We start from the raw sequence: 15,964 nt of genomic DNA, 5'->3' as shown, positions 1-15,964 counted from the left end.
TCAGCAGCGGCGCCGGGTTCCATAGCGGCGCAGGGACAAGCCGCCCGGCCGGTCTATGGCTGTGGCACATGCGCAGAGGGAGCATTCCCCATTCCGCCCCCTCTGTCACGTCACAGTTGGTGCCGGTACCGCCGCCGCCGCTGCTGTAGACCCAGGAGTAGCGGGGCTGGCCCGGGCTCTCCCTCCCCCCTCTTCCCTCTGCTCGGCCGGCACCCGCCCGCCGTCCCCCGGGCAAGGAGTCTCCTAGTCCTTCTCAGGGCCCTTCTCCCCCCCCACGGACCCCGTCCCCCATGGAGCTGCCGCCCACCCTGCACCCGGTGAAGCTCTATGTCTACGACCTGTCCAAGGGCATGGCCCGGCGCCTCAGCCCCCTCATGCTGGGTAAGGGGGCTGGCCCGGGGGCAGGGTCGGTGGGGTTGGGACGGGGGGCCTGCGAGGCCGTGGGATGGGGCCGGGCCGTTGCGAGGAGGATTGTCCTGGGTCCTGCCCCCGGTGGCCCTTTGGTCCCCCACCCCCACCCCAGTTTGCCGCTCCGGAGGCCAGTCGCTCCTGGGAGTCGGACGCTGGGACGGCTTCCCAAGCTGCAAAGTAACGTGTGTCCCGCCAGAGCGCTGGCCCCTGCAGAGCCCCCCAGCACACACAGACACACACACACACACTGACACTGCTCCCCGAGGGGACAAAGGCTCGCTCGCAGAAATTGCGCCGTGGTGGAGTGGAGCTGTGGCCCTTTATCTAAAAGAAAAGAGACTTTCAGGGCAGCAAGGATACGTTTTCCCGTTTGACACGATAGGGTAGGGTTCACAGATCAGTGCAACCCTGCTGATGAAATCACATTAGGGTGGGACTCACCCAGTTTTGAAATGTGCTAGAATATATACGTGTTTCAAGCAGTTTATACATATCTGTGGTAGCAGTACTGAATTCTAATGTGGGCAGTGTTCCAGTGGCAAGTGCTACACTGTATGACACTGGTGCATCTAAAGAGATCATCTTGGTAAGAGAATTGATAGTGATATGCATAAACTATCGTAACCCAATTGGTATGATACATGGCCTAGTCTACACCACAGACAGTCCAGGGTGTATGGCCTTATCATGAGTCAGAGTACAGCATTAACAATTAGTTAGGGCCTGCACCTCCTTTACTCATAAAGTTCACCCATTGAGATCCTGGAAGTGTATGAATTTGTTACCACTTTACAGATTTTTCACAAGAGATATTATGATCTTTCTGCCCAGGATCTCAATGGGTGAACTTTATGAGTAAAGGAGGTGCAGGCCCTAACTAATTGTTAATGCTGTACTCTGACTCATGATAAGGCCATACACCCTGGACTGTCTGTGGTGTAGACTAGGCCATGTATCATACCAACTGGGTTACGATAGTTTATGCATATCACTATCAATTCTCTTACCAAGAACTTGTCCTTTGTCAACTGACCAATAGTTTGATGACTTTGAGGAATTGTCTCTCTCGTGTATGGTTTCTGAAGTGTGAAGTGGCCTTGTCGGAAGAGGAGGACCTGTAAATGTCTCTTACAGAGTCTGCCCCATGTCAGGCTAACAATGTATATCAGCCTTCCTAGCCACTTCAGTATCTGAATAGATGGCCCTATGGACTGTGTGAACTGCTGGCAGTAACTTCATCTGCCTGTCCTGAGAGAAAGATGTTGTGCTTTCCAGTGGCTTTTTAAAAGTGAAAATGAAAGCCTGAATTATACTCCACATGAAGGTCCATATATGCTAACAGTGAGTTTGAGAAGAAAACATTCCTGTTGAGACCCTAAGTGATCAATTCTGTGTATGACAGATAGACAGAAACAGCAGCTTTGAGAGGAGTGCATTTCACTATCCCACCCCATGCTTGATAATTTCAAAATAATTATAGATACTTATTTCTCCCTTCAGACTCTTTTCCATTGTACTGGCAAGGATGTAACTTTCTCTTGTAATGGTTTTAGTGATTACATTTTATCTTGGGCTGGAGGGGAAAGCCTGGTTTACACACACATTTGCAATTATTTAACTAAATGTGAGAAAGTTTAGCTAAATCAACCTTAGCCATGCTTCTTCTGGAATAAGTGTCCACCCACAGGCTTGTACTGAAAACTAAACTGATGTTCATTCACATCTTTTGTTATTGCAATGCAAATTCATATGCAGACCAAGCCAAAGCATTCTAGCTCTGGTATGACATAAGATGCCAGTCTTAGTATTTTGCTGCTTTATAAGTTCCTGCATGAAACACTTAGCACTTATTCTTTATTTACTTTTTTTCTGAATGGTAATAAGTATGCTATGATTTTTATTATACCAATAATTGCAAAATAATGTGTTTGAAAAGCAGTACACAGGTCTAAGTTTGTAGGAGTCTGCAGAAAGAAAGAGAAAATTACAAATTGGATCAGAGTCCACAGTTGTGTGGGAAATACTGATTGCTAGTGATAGTTAATAACCCCAGCTGAGATTGGGCAAGTTGTCATGAGTTCTGGGAATAATGCCCACTAGGCTTGTTTAGTCACAGTGACAAGGAAACTTCAGAATATTTGGGATCATATGAATTTGGTGATTGGATTGTCCCAAAGATAGATCTTGGTTTTTATTCTTTGAGTGATAGTAAATCTCTAGTGTGGGCTCCCCATTGCCAAAACTGACCTTAGTGGTTTTCCACAGATCCCCTCAAAGTAGGCAGATGGGAAAAGTACCTTCTTTCTCGAAATACATCCAATCCCCTTTTTAAGTGGCCACAAAAGCGGTTTGTCACTACTCCATAGATGGACTTTATATGAGGATATCATGCAGCCAATAGCTTTTATTCCTTTGGAGCCCAGAGCAGTTCAGCTGTGAGACTCTTAAGCTTCATGGAATACAAAAATTAGACAGGGAAATAACGTATTAGATGGTTTAGTTCTAAACCCTCGTCATCCCTAGCCAGTCCAGGATTACTCCTAATAGTATCTTCTTCTTTGTTAGAGCTAAACTGGATAAAGCAATGTGACTCTTTCTTTGGTGGGATAATTCCTCATAATGCCACCTTCTTAAAATACAAATGCATTTAAAATAAAGATTGGAAAGGAAGGTGACAAATATAGAACCAAAAGGTTCTTAAGGTGTTTTAGAGGAGGGGAAGAATGGAATGAGATGTGTATCAAAGGGAAGCAGATTCCACATCATAGGACCCACCACAGCAAAGGCATTATTGCCTGGCAATTTCAGATAGGCTAGAGGAATCCTGAAGTAGTAATGGGTATTGTGTTAATATGTGTCAGTACAAAGCTCAAGGATTAGTCCTCTCATCCCTCAAATACTTGTAGAAAGTTCTGTAAGGTAACTTTATAATGATCATCACCACAGTAGCTGAATGCTGAACTTGGACAATTCTAGATTTCCATAGCATTGTTGAAACAGATATTATAGTGACTTAATTATGTCCTTTGGCCACATATAGTTTTCCTTCCATCCCCCTAATCCATTTTCTGGTGTTACTCTTCCCTGAATTTCCTTCCAGTGTACCAGACATCTTTCTGATATTGAGGTATGCACTATTGAACACTGTAGTCTCTACTGCATTTAGGGACTGTCAGCTTCCTTGTCTGTGACATCATATGTGCAAGCCAAAACTGTAATGCCATTTATCTGACTTGCTCTACCCTTTGGGATGTGCTTTGACTAATTTAGCATGTCCAACTAAACTGGCTTTAAAACAGTAAAATAGTATTCACCAATGGGAAAGCAGTGAAAGTTCCATTCTTAGAATGTTTGGTTTTATTCTTCCAGGAGGGGGTGGGGGCAAATGAGAACTGGAAGCTGAGCTGTTCTAACACCCTGATTGTGGACAAGCTACCCTAATATTAAGAGAGATCCATGGTGAGGATTAATGTACCGCCACTTCAGTGCTGGCACAAGTTTTTCAGGGTGATATGCAAATGAAATGTTCAGGGCCTTTTCTAACTTGCTCCCCTCATGTACCTGAGCCAATGGCACTGACTCATGGGTCAGATGTGTGTACGTGGGATCCCTGTGTGAGTGGAACCCTAGACTGTAGTGTAAGGCAAAAGCTGCCACTGTGAGAATCAGTCAATCAATTAAGAATACATTAGTTAGAACAGTTCTTGATGGAATATTCAGCCAGCACTACCATCCTTCCCACTCCACTAGCCCGTAAAGACTCTGAGAGCAGGGGATAACTGTTACTTGAGTTATCTCCTGCCTTTTTCCTTCTATGCGCGATCCAGCTCCTCATGATTTAAATAAGAGGACAGGATGGTTCCAGAGCAAGACTGAATCAGCTTTGTCCCAAAGCATTTGCTAAAGAGGATTGCTTGAAAATTAAACCGTCTACGCTTTCCCCCATACACCCTATCTCCGCACACTCCAAGCCACCTTTGGGAATGAGGGACTGAGACTCAGATGCAGACTCCTCTTCATTCCCTCCGTTGGCATTGTGCTGCAGTTTCACTAAGTAGGGCAATATTCTTTCAGAAATGAGGTGGCATCCTAAGTGACTATAACACGCTAAATTTGATAGCACCTTATTTCCCTGCTACCCAGCTGACGGAATAGGTGTTGCTCTCACTTTTGTGCCAGTATAGGCACCAGTTTTGCATCCCAGTCAGGGTATTTGGTATCCTGAGTAGTAGCTGTCTCCTTATATAATCCGTGCATCACTAGTACACTGTTCTTGGATTTGATTAATCCAAATCCATCTACAAACTCCACTTTTATTTGGGGTTAAAAACCTGCACATGCCATACGCTCCATCCCCTAACCCTCAAGATTAATAAATTAACTGTGCCAACAAGATAGATGATTCACAGCCATCTAATCTTCCCAGTACGTGGCCTTCTGGATAAACCCAGGCATGGGAGTAATCTGGTTTGATTGGATTCTAAAATTATACAGGCTCAGTTTCTAGTCTAAAAGTGACCTTGTATCCTAACTATGAACCTGTGTCCTTTAGTCACAGAACAAGTAAATAAAGTCTAGTAATTCTTCAAATTCCCACAATTAATTTGAGGGCAGTGGAATTGTTTCCCATGAGCTTTAACCTATTTTCTTGCCCCCATAAATAGTGTTTAGGTTGGCAAGATAGCTATTTGAAACAGAAACCTTTTTAAAAAATAAAGTATCCAAAAAAACCCTTATGTAGGCTCCCAAATCACTTAGGCGCTGATTCAGCAAAGTATATAAATATGTGATTAATGGGACTACTTGCATGCTTAAAGATATGCATATGCTTAACTATCTTGATGAATCAAGGCTTAAAAGCTATCAAATAGCTTACTCCTAAATTTTAGTAAATTTTGTAAAAAGCAACTTAAAATGTCTTGATCTTAATTTTGTTATTCCCCTGCAGCATTGGGAATCCAAACACAACTTCTCTTTACTAATAAATTATAATCAGTAAGTGGAACTATCCAGTAGAACTTCACTGTCTATGACAAATGAAGTACAAAAACTAACTGCAGAAATAGTGAAGAGACCTTGATTTTAAAAACATTTCCAATTTAGGAATCTTAGGCATTGGCACAAGTAAAGGAATGCTTTAAAACACAGTTTATCTTGACATCTTCTCTGTTTAATAGAATATGTTTTTAGAGAGAATTACCATAGAAAATCACATTTTAGAAAACTAGTTCCTTCCTCTTTCCAACCTGCTGCCAGAATTCTGTCTCTATAAACTAGCTGCTGAAGTTTATTTTATCTGTACTGCTTAGACAGAGTCATCACCTATTGCCAGAGAAAACACTGAGTTCTGAACTATGTTCTTGACATGATGAGTGAAGGAGGAAGCTATTTTCACATTTAGTTTCCAGATGTAAATATTTGTAACTTTTTAATCTACCCCAATCCTGTTTTTAAAATGCCCTATAGGTTATCTTTGAAAGGGAGACACTATTGGGTTCTCTTTCAAATAAATTATTATTTATATTCTAATAGTGCATATAGGGATCCAGTTATGTTAGGTGATGTACAAATACATAAGAATAGACACTGTATGTATAATTCTCCATTGTCCATTCTCCAATTCCTCTTCCACTGATCAAGTCACTTTCCATGTATTGGTTTTTAGTCACTTTCTAATTAGTTTAGTGTCATGAGGCAGATTTCCATGTTTCTAAATGAGCTGAAACCAAAGTGGCTTTTTTTGTTTCATCTTCTGAATTCAGTGATCTTCGCAACAAGTCTTTAACTGTTGCTGCTGGCCGAAGTCACAAAACTGGATAAGGTGGTAAATTTAAAAACAACAACTCAGATTTGGTAGGTTATAATTTTAAAACCTATTTAAATTTCAGCCCCATACTTTATTTTTAAGAAGAGATACTGAGAATGAGCTACAGAGCCTTCACTTGTAGGTCACCAGTTCCAATCTAGCCCTTTATCAGTAGTGACTGAAAAGGAAATTCATTATTATATGATGGCTCTATAATGGACTATGTGAAATTAGTATGAAACTAGTACACTTGGTACTGACTGAGCATCTTTGTTGGTGAGCTTAGAGGCCAAGGACTTACTGAGCCACTGAAATGGTGTTCTCGTCTTCTCCCTAGAAGTGGGCCCATTCAGGGTTAGGAGGATGTATGTTGGCAGAAAAGTCTGGCACTGCCAATTCCTCATGCAAGTAAACAGAGAAATTAAGTCACCAGTGCAGACAGTGTGGCACCATTCACTAGCGCTACAGTTCATTACTAAATGAAAAAAAGCTATTTTTCCTGATCCTTTAGAACAATGGCTCTCAACCTCTCCAGACTACTGTACCCCTTTCAGGAGTCTCATTTGTCTTGCAGAATTTCACCTCACTTGAACTACTTGTTTACAAAACCAGACATAAAAGTGTCACAGCACACTATTACTGAAAAATTGTTTACTTTCCCATTTTTACCATATAATTATAAAATAAATCAATTGGAATATAAATATTGTACTCACATTTCTGTGTATAGTATATCGAGCAGTATAAACAGGTCGTTGTCTGTTTAAAATTTTACTTTTACTGATCTTGCTAGTGCTTGTTATGTAGCCTGTTATAAAACATGGCAAATATCTAGATGAGTTGATGTACCCCCTGGAAGACCTGTGCGTATCCCCAGGGGTACACGTAGCCCATGTTGAGAACCACTGCTTTAGAAGGATGCAACTTTGGCATTAAGGTTGCAGCTTGGGTTTAAGGCAGGATGTGGTAATAGGTGAAGATGCATAGGTGAGTGACAGCAAGTAGACTGAACTGTGTAAAGGAAGTTGCCGATGACTCTCTCCTTCTCTCTACATACAGGAAAACAGCTGGATGGGATCTGGTAAGTGACTAGATTTAACTTGCATAATGTGTATTAGACATTAGATAGCATTTCCAATATAGCATGTTCTTAGAGTTACTAGAAGAAAGATTGATTGCATTGAATTAGGCACTGTGCAAATCTCCTTTCAGTTCTTGTCAATAGATCTTCATACCAACAATAATTATTATTACATATTTTATTGCAGTAGCACCCCAAATGTACTAGTCATTTTTCAAACATAGGATACTGTCTGTGTCCAAAACAACTTAGCTTCTGATTGCAGACATGACTTAACATGAGAGCACCAACAGCAGGTGAAAATAGGAGGATTTCTGACAAAGGTTACAAAAATAACACCACATGGTTACTTAGTAGCTATATGCATATTTTGTTAGAAAATATGTTCTCCAATAGATAAAGCACCATCATGCCCAACTTGCCAAAGTCTCCATCCAGGATTACGGACCCCTTGACCAATGTCTTCCATCCTCCCTCACCAATCAACCACCCTGTCATCCCTCATCCAACTATCCCACTCACTGTCCAACTCTTTTCCAGTCCCCATATCCAGCCACTCTCTGTCCATATGGTGACCCTGGGTAATTCATGCCCCAAACTTTCCCAAATTTCTAACTGCCCGTGAGAGAAGTTTTGTCCTTCACTACATATGGCTGGAGAAGGGAAGCTATTGGGGGTTCTTCTCCCACCTTTTCTGGTGTCTTGGATACCCATGGTGGTCCTGACTGAGCCATTCGCTCCCACCTGCAGTATAGCATGAGGCTTGATAACCAATGTGACCATTTTTCTTCTGGGTAGTGTACCAGCAGACATTATTCCTACTCATAGAAGGGTCTCAATCTTTTCTTGCCTCTTACTAAGTTATTTGCCTCAGTAATATCTTAGGCAACATGTACTACAGTTCTAGCCTTTCATCCACTCATATGAGTGGTTTATAAGCGGTCTTAAACATTTCCTCCTCTTCTTTCATATGGCTTCCTTTTCATGTCTCCTTGCTCTCCCTTAACAGGCACACCTCCATAATTGTCCATAAGGATGAGTTCTTCTATGGCAGTGGTGGGATTTCCAGCTGTGCACCTGTGAGTTCAGCCTTCTTGGGACTTTTTCCTAGCTCTACTCTTTTCTCTTCCCATATGGTTTCTTGATGATGATTAATTTCTCTTATCAGGAGTGCCCTGTGTTTGCCCTTTAGGAAAAGTGTACAAGTGTATTTAGTCTTAAGAGATTGCATGATGCAGCCAGGTGAGGTGCTAAGGGTCATGATGGCTGGTCAACTGGGGAAAAGGGAACCTGCACAATGGGTTTGGTCCCAACCACAAGTTAGAACATCAGCGAGGGTTCAAAACAAACTATGGGGTTTCCTGTGCTCAGCATTCTGAGAAGGAAGAAGCTTCCTGTAGCTCAGCCACCCCTTGGCTGCCTTGGTTGCCTGTAAATCAGAGGTGGGCAAACTACAGGCCACATCCAGCCCACAGGACAGTCCTGCCCGGCCCTTGAGCTCCCAGCTGGGGAGGCTCACCCCCGGCCCCTCCCCTGCTGTCTCCCCTCCCCCACCGCCTCAGCTTGCTGTGCTGCCAGCGCTCTGGGCGATGGGGCTGCAAGCTCCCGCTGGGCAGCACGGCTGTGAGAGCCGCCGGTCTGCTCTGGTGTTCTAGACTGTGCGGCGATGTGGCTGGCTCTAGCCGGGCGGCACGGCTGCCAGTCCTGGTGCTTTGAGCGGCATGGTAAGGGAGCAGGGGGGTTGGATAAGGGGCAGCGGGTCCCAGGGGGCAGTCAGGGGACAGAGAGCAGGAGGCGGTTGGATAGGCATGGGAGTCCCGGGGGCCTGTCAGGGGGCGGGGGTATGGATAGGGGTCAGGGCAGACAGGGAGCACGGGGGGGGCTGGATAGGGGGTGGGGTCACGGTGGGGCGGTTAGGGGCGGGGGGTTTCCAGGAGTGGGTAGTCAGGGGACAAGGAGCGAGGGGGGGGGAAGGTTGGATGGGTCGGTGGTTCTGAGGGGGTGGGAAGGGGTGGGGGCCAGGCTGTTTGGGGAGGCACAGCCTTCCCTACCCAACCCTCCATACAGTTTCAGAACCCCGATGAGGCCCTCACGCCAAAAAGTTTGCCCACCCCTGCTCTAAATGGAGGATTTTTATACTTAGACCTTGGTGATTCATGGTATTTAAAATGCACACACACTGACTACCTTGATATCCTCTCCAGTTCTTGGGGTGGTCTTAGCCCAAAGTTCACCCTCCGAAAGCACCTTAAAACACAGGTCTGCCACACAGTTCTGGAACAGCATGGAGAACACAGCAGCAAGTTGCAGAATAAGCCACATGAAGTGTCTTGTACCTCTTGTTCTCTAACTGGGGAGAGCTGGGGACAGAATAGTTTGCTCTGAATCTGATACTGTAAGCCCCTTTCCCTGCTCCTGGGCAAACCATGTTAGTTTGTTTATGTCAGCAGCATTCTGGACTGCAGGAATCCCCACCCCTTGGAGTGCTCCATCAGAATCCATTCTGTCCATTTAGCATCTTCTTTTGCTTGTGCATTTCACAGGGAGGGACATTGCTTGGGCCCCCAGACTCAGTTGTAGACCTGGGGAGCACGGAAGTTACAGAAGAAATTTTCCTGGAATACTTGTCCTCGCTGGGAGAATCCATGTTCCGGTGAGTTATGGCTTTTATTTGATTTTTAACATATTTGCCAAAAAAAGAAAATTGGGGTGTGGGGGTCCCAGGGCCTGTCTCACTAACACAAAGTTTCATCTGCCTAGTATGCTGTTTAGTACCATCCAGATAATAAGTAATAATGGGGCTAGAGCTGGCACAGGATCAACTGCAAGCTACGTAACGCTTGGGCAGACCCAGGCCTTGATCAAGGGCGGAAAAGCATTCTGTCAGGATGCCTGCAACACTGGATCTTGAGCTTTGGATTTGACAGCAAACAGGGTTTTGCCTGGTCTGTATTGGATGAGAGACCTTCATGGAAGACCGAAGTGATGGAGGCAATGGTGTTCGTTCAACAGGGGCACTTTACCATGAGAGCCAGTACTGAAACACTGTGCTAGAGCTTCTTGCAAATACAGACTAACACGGCTGTTACTCTGAAACCTGTGCTAGAGCTGCCCTCTTTCAGATGATATGTAAAACCAAGCTTCTGACTTCCTGTGTTCATTAGAAAGCCCCGGGCACTTCTTACCAAAGTAATTAACAATAATACTTAGTGTCCTTGTGAAATTCCAACCTCAGCAATTACTTGGATCTACTTTTTCTTCTGTAATTTCAAGTGAACAAGTTGGTCCTCGTTTCTCCTCCAAAAGGCTGTTGAGTAGTGTCAGTAGTACAGAATGGTTGCCATGTTCCACCCCCAACTCAGCTGAGTTTTGGAGAGAGAATGGACTTGTGTGGTGTCTAAATCGTGTTAGGGCCCATTAGGATGAAGGGTGCTGATGTAATTGATTATTGCTTTGAGTTCCTTTTCTTGTGGTATTTATTGCTGACTCTCACTCTTCTGTGTTTGAACTCCTCTCCTGGGCACAGAGGAGAGTCTTATAACCTCTTTGAACATAACTGCAACACCTTTAGTAACGAAGTGGCGCAGTTCCTGACAGGAAGAAAGATACCTTCCTACATCACTGACCTTCCGTCCGAAGTCCTTTCCACGTGAGTACAATCTTCTCTGCTTCTATCTGTAGGATGTTGCTTCATGCTGATGCCTGGATGTTTGCTGCCACATCTGATAAGCCCTAGGTGGGGACTGGTACCTGTTGTACCTCGTGAGATCAGGGAGAGGATGCCACTTCATTTATTTGGGCCTTTATGTGCAATGACAGTCTCCACACCATGACTGGCCCTGTCATGATGCGGGAAGGGTGAAAGATTCTTTTCTTCTACCATCAATGAACGTAAACTAAATGCTTCCCTATAGCTTTTTTTAATCACGTGACCAGATGTATATAAGAGGTCAGAGAGCCGTATAAAAGCCAGTGGCTAAGGATACTAATACCTCTTTGAAATTAAAATAAGCAATGTCTACATCTCAGGGCAGGATGTGGGCATCGCTAATGAGTCACCTTTCCTGCCCTGGAGGGCCATCATTGTGTTGAGGCTTGCCATGTTGCCTTATGGGGGTAAAGCTTTAAAGTTGCTTTTAAGATACTCAAAAGCAGGGACTGGATGGGAGGAGAGGATGCAGAAGGGAGGAAATAAGTGAAAGTTCTAGAACATCCCTTCTCATCACAACTGAGATTTGTAGATCTCACTGCCTCAGATGCTAGCTCAGCCTCCTTCGGTATGCACTTTCAGTTGAGTCAATAAGGAGAGCTGCACCATCCAGTTCTCCTCTTATCACAAACAGCACTGTACCTGACTATGACACACAAGATCAGTTGGTAGAAAAATTTCTCCTATACCAGGCTGTAAGCTCAAGCTAAGCAAAGTCAGATGCAGTGTATACTTGAATAGGAGACCTTCAAGGAAAACTCAGATGCTGCAGGATTCAGTAGGGATTATTCAGTGAATACTGATCCAGCGTTGCACAGAAGTGCCAGAGGTTGTTCTGCTGTCAGAGATGCCACCTTTCAGAAGAGATATTAAACTAAGGTTTGGACACTTGTGACCATTAGCGATCTCATAGCCCTTTTCCCAGGGTTACTGATGATAGTCACTATGTTTCTGGCCACGTTTGAATTTAGCTCAAATTTGACATTCTGCCTCCCTAACTTTCTCTTAGGAGTTTCAGTTGGATAGCTACTACTCCACTATTTAATGATGTTTGACACTTAATGGAAAACTGCTTTGCAAAATCATATTCTGATCACTTCAGGTAACTAGATAAATTACTAAAAGTTAGTATCAGACAGGGTACTGCTATCTTGACACTACTTTGTTAGGATTCAAGGAACTGGCTCATGAAAACCAATGTTTGAACAAACATTTAAAGTTGCTGCTGTAGCAAGTTTTATTTAACCGGTTAAATTAAACCATATAAAGCAACTCACTGAAGAGCAGGACTTTACTAAGTTGCCTTTATAAAGGCCACCTCATTCTATTTCAGAGGTGGCTGTATTTCAAGGGTGCATGAGAAATCCTTGTATATATGTAGCATGATCACTTTGAGATCTATAAATATCCCTTTTTCTTTTCTTTTTTAATTTCATTGCCACCTCAGACCCTTTGGACAAGCTTTGAGGCCTCTCCTGGACTCCATCCAGATACAGCCACCTGGTGGGAATACCTTCCGCAGACATAATGGACAGAGCTAACACGAGTGGATGGATGTGCCCAGCCTCACCAGGCTTTTCCTTTTTAAACACACAAATCTACCAGATTTCTATTTTATAATTTCACATCAGCATTGTCTTCAAGGAAATGACAAGATGTTTTTTCAGATTTCCCAGGGAGATGACTTATTGGGTTGCATGTAGGACAATGCTACCAAAAAGATTGCCATAATTTCCAATAGCATTATTCTAACTTGTTAAGGCTGTCTTGTCTGTGTACACTGACACTTTCTAAATAGACCCCATGCTGGAGATGTGGAATTCATTCTATGGAGACTAGAGAGCCCATTACTCAATTTGGGGTACCCAAGGGGAGGCACTGGGTTAAGAGTCCTAGCAATCCCTTGCCAGACTTGCATCTTTTTTCTTTTTCACTGCCCATATTACGGGATATTTGCTGCAGTCTGTAACAGAAGGATACAGTGAGTTTTGTAATACTGCAGTGGGTCCCCCAATATTAAAACCTTCTCACTATTCCATTAATGTTGTGTTGTTTGCTCAAGTGGAGAAGTTAACCTAACCTAGTCAGAACATTCACAGTGGGATACTTACAGGGGAAAGGTGTCCTAGCTCAATAAAACCTGCGAGCTTCTCAGTGTTACAGACTTCAGTGACACTAGGTATGAGTTGGATGTTGGCTGCAGCAGAGTGTCGCTACCAGCCTCATAATGCTAGATCCAAGAATTAAGGGATGGAGGATAGGACGTCTCCAAAAGATCAGTATCCCTTTCAGTCAGGAAAATAAGGGTCAAGTAAAAGCAAAATTAAGTAAAACTTTTCCTTCTCCCTGTAGCAAGCAAGCTCATAGGCCCCTGTGCAGAACCCTTGGAAACTTACTCCCTTTGTATGGTGCCTGTTCTTGCCCTGCTGAGCCAGTGTTGCATGCACAGTGAGGAAAGAATAGCATGGCAGCTGCACATTAATCTAAGGTTTGCAAACAGTCTGCTGCATCTGTTTGCAGTCACAACATAAGCACTAAGGTCCCAGCCTTCTTCGACACCATAATCCTTTCCATGGAAGTTGAGTGTGATGTCACAGATGAGTCTGATTAAATGTGTGAAGAAAACAGCGGGTCAGCATTGTAGGAGCTCCTATCTGGTTTCCATGTAAATTTCCCCAAATTAAAGAAGAAGAGGGACGAGCAAGAGAAAAGCAGAACAGCCTCTAAATAGAATTTCTCCACCTTTCCATGGGGCATCAGGGACACTTCAAGGGATACATGTGCCTATCATTGGAAGTGGGTAAGGCTGAACAACAGGCAAAGGGTTGGGTCAGAACTGCATCCTCCCCTGATTTAAGATTACTGAGTCCTCTCCATTTAACTCTCTTGTGGGTAGGAGATTAGGGAAAGGAAAGAAGGGGTACTTTGTGCTATCTTTCCTTCAAGTATAGATATCCTCCCCCCACTGATTCTCCAACAACTGTATTTAGGAGAGACAATGCAAGAAAGATAGTCACGGGACACTGGAAACTTTCCCTATGGTCACTAGTGTTGCTGATACTCTCTAATGGGGAGTATTTGGCCCAGATCCTGCCAACAGGAACACCTTGTGTGTACAGAACCCTTTGCCCAGTGTCTTGTTGTGCAAAGAACTGCTCCAAGCTTAGTCCAGACCTGCCTCAACTTCTAATCACACAGGTGCACAGGACACTTCCTAGGATCCTAAAGCTGTTGTGTCCTTGCTCTCTTAGGCTTCTACCCTTGATAACAGTTCCAAAAGGATATCCTTTGGAGAGCAATTTCTGTTGCACTTATTCAGTAACAACAATAAGTGGTGCACACTGTTTGGGAGGAAGAGGAGGATTTTAGTTTGCTGTTGCCCTGCATGTTGTATAGTCCTTTACACAAGTACATAGTGGGTATAAAATGTGTTATCAAGTCAGACTGATAAAGTGTATATAACTACACAAGGTGCAGGGCAATGGTCAGTGCAACCCAGAATGTGTTTCATTGTGTCATCTTCTCCCTGTAACATAACAGTTCTTTTCCTCAGCCCTTCATTGTGATGAATCTGGACTCCACGTGGGGTAGAACATCAGCAGTGGGAGCAGATGCCCTTTAGAAACAGCTCCTGGTTTGCATAAACATTCCCAGAACCCAGAAAATGCATAGTCTGCAGAAACTGTTCTAAAGTGAGCGGTTTTCAGAGCCCTTCTTTCCCTGCTCCTCCAGAAGCACCAACAAACAGGTCTTTGCATTCCTCTGCTTTCCTATCCTCTACATGTCGTCCTGTCCTGTCCTTCCTCATCTCCTGTTGTATAAATGGAGACCAGCATACACCCTAGCAATGTATCCCACTAATTAGGCCTGAGCCTGGATCTTACTTGACTGCCCAGCAAACTTCTGGACCTTTTACATCTTTTCTGGGAGGGAAGAGAGAAGGGGAACAGATTCACCTTGTGTATTTTGGAATCTGCCATCCCTCCACCCCATTAATCCCAGTACATCTAGTGCTGCTACTTTTTAAAAAAAGTTACTGGACAAAATTTTACTGAGCAGCAGCTTCTGTTAGCAGTCACTGTGGCACAGTCCCACTGTAGGGGGGAACCCAGAAAGGGGCCTGAGTTCAACACTAACACTGGGATCCTTGATAAACGAATTACATAAAAGTGGGCCCCCTCTGCCCCAACCAATTAACATGGTTGTGTAGTGAGCCCACCCGATGCTCTGTAGGCTTATTAGTAGCCCACTCCCTCAGATGGGTTATGTATAAATTGCAGATACATATACCCAGCATTCCACCCACCCACACTTATTTATAGGTATATAAGATGGAATGAGAAATAAATATGTAAATGTATGTAAGTAAAGCACTTCCAGTGAGTTGACTAACAAAGGGGCAGGGAAACTGAACCTTTTCTCTTGGAAGAGAGCAGAACCCTTTTGCCCCAACTCTTGTTTTCTGTCTTGTATTTCTGGGGTTCCCCTCAGTGCTGCTGAACAATGCCTGGACAGAGGGGATGCATTTTTACATTAAAATAATGTCGTCTGTAGGCAGAAAGTGGTGTTTGGTTTATTCTGTTTTTTTTCCCTATTGCAATAAACAGAACTATAGTATGTTGTTCTGTGTTACTTCGTGTGTCGACACAGCTCCTGAACACAAGCAAGTGACTAGAGCCCCATCAGGGCCTATCTGTCAATACCAAGATGTGGGCTGGGAAACTGCCCCAGCAGCTCATGCCATTTGGTGATATTGAAGGGAGTACTAGCTACCTCACTCTGGTAGAGCTGGTCACAAGCAGCATCAAGTCTGGGGACAGTGGTTCCATGCACACCCTGCTCCTGCATCAGGTCTACTTTCCTTGATGCTTGACAGAGCTCTGAAGAGCCTGTCAGTGCTGCGGAACAATGGCTGGATGGAGGAGGGGGTGCTGTTCGGCCCTCACTTGAGTAAGAT

At 44.1% G+C, this 15,964-nt stretch overlaps 1 protein-coding gene across 1 annotated transcript; it reads left to right on the top strand.

The window, feature by feature from the left end:
- Nucleotides 1-11: 11 nt before the first annotated feature.
- On the top strand, nt 12-15,624 carry DESI1 (desumoylating isopeptidase 1). The gene is made up of 6 exons (XM_048835223.2): nt 12-381; nt 7,277-7,298; nt 8,308-8,377; nt 9,842-9,951; nt 10,825-10,947; nt 12,455-15,624. The coding sequence occupies exons 1-6, from the start codon at nt 291-293 to the stop codon at nt 12,546-12,548; spliced, it is 510 nt and encodes a 169-aa protein (XP_048691180.2). The 5' UTR covers nt 12-290; the 3' UTR covers nt 12,549-15,624.
- The last annotated feature ends 340 nt before the right edge of the window (nt 15,625-15,964 follow it).

Source organism: Caretta caretta, chromosome 1, assembly GCF_965140235.1.
Source record: "Caretta caretta isolate rCarCar2 chromosome 1, rCarCar1.hap1, whole genome shotgun sequence".
Classification (NCBI taxonomy): Eukaryota; Metazoa; Chordata; order Testudines; family Cheloniidae; genus Caretta; species Caretta caretta.
This window is presented reverse-complemented; position numbering and strand designations above follow the sequence as displayed.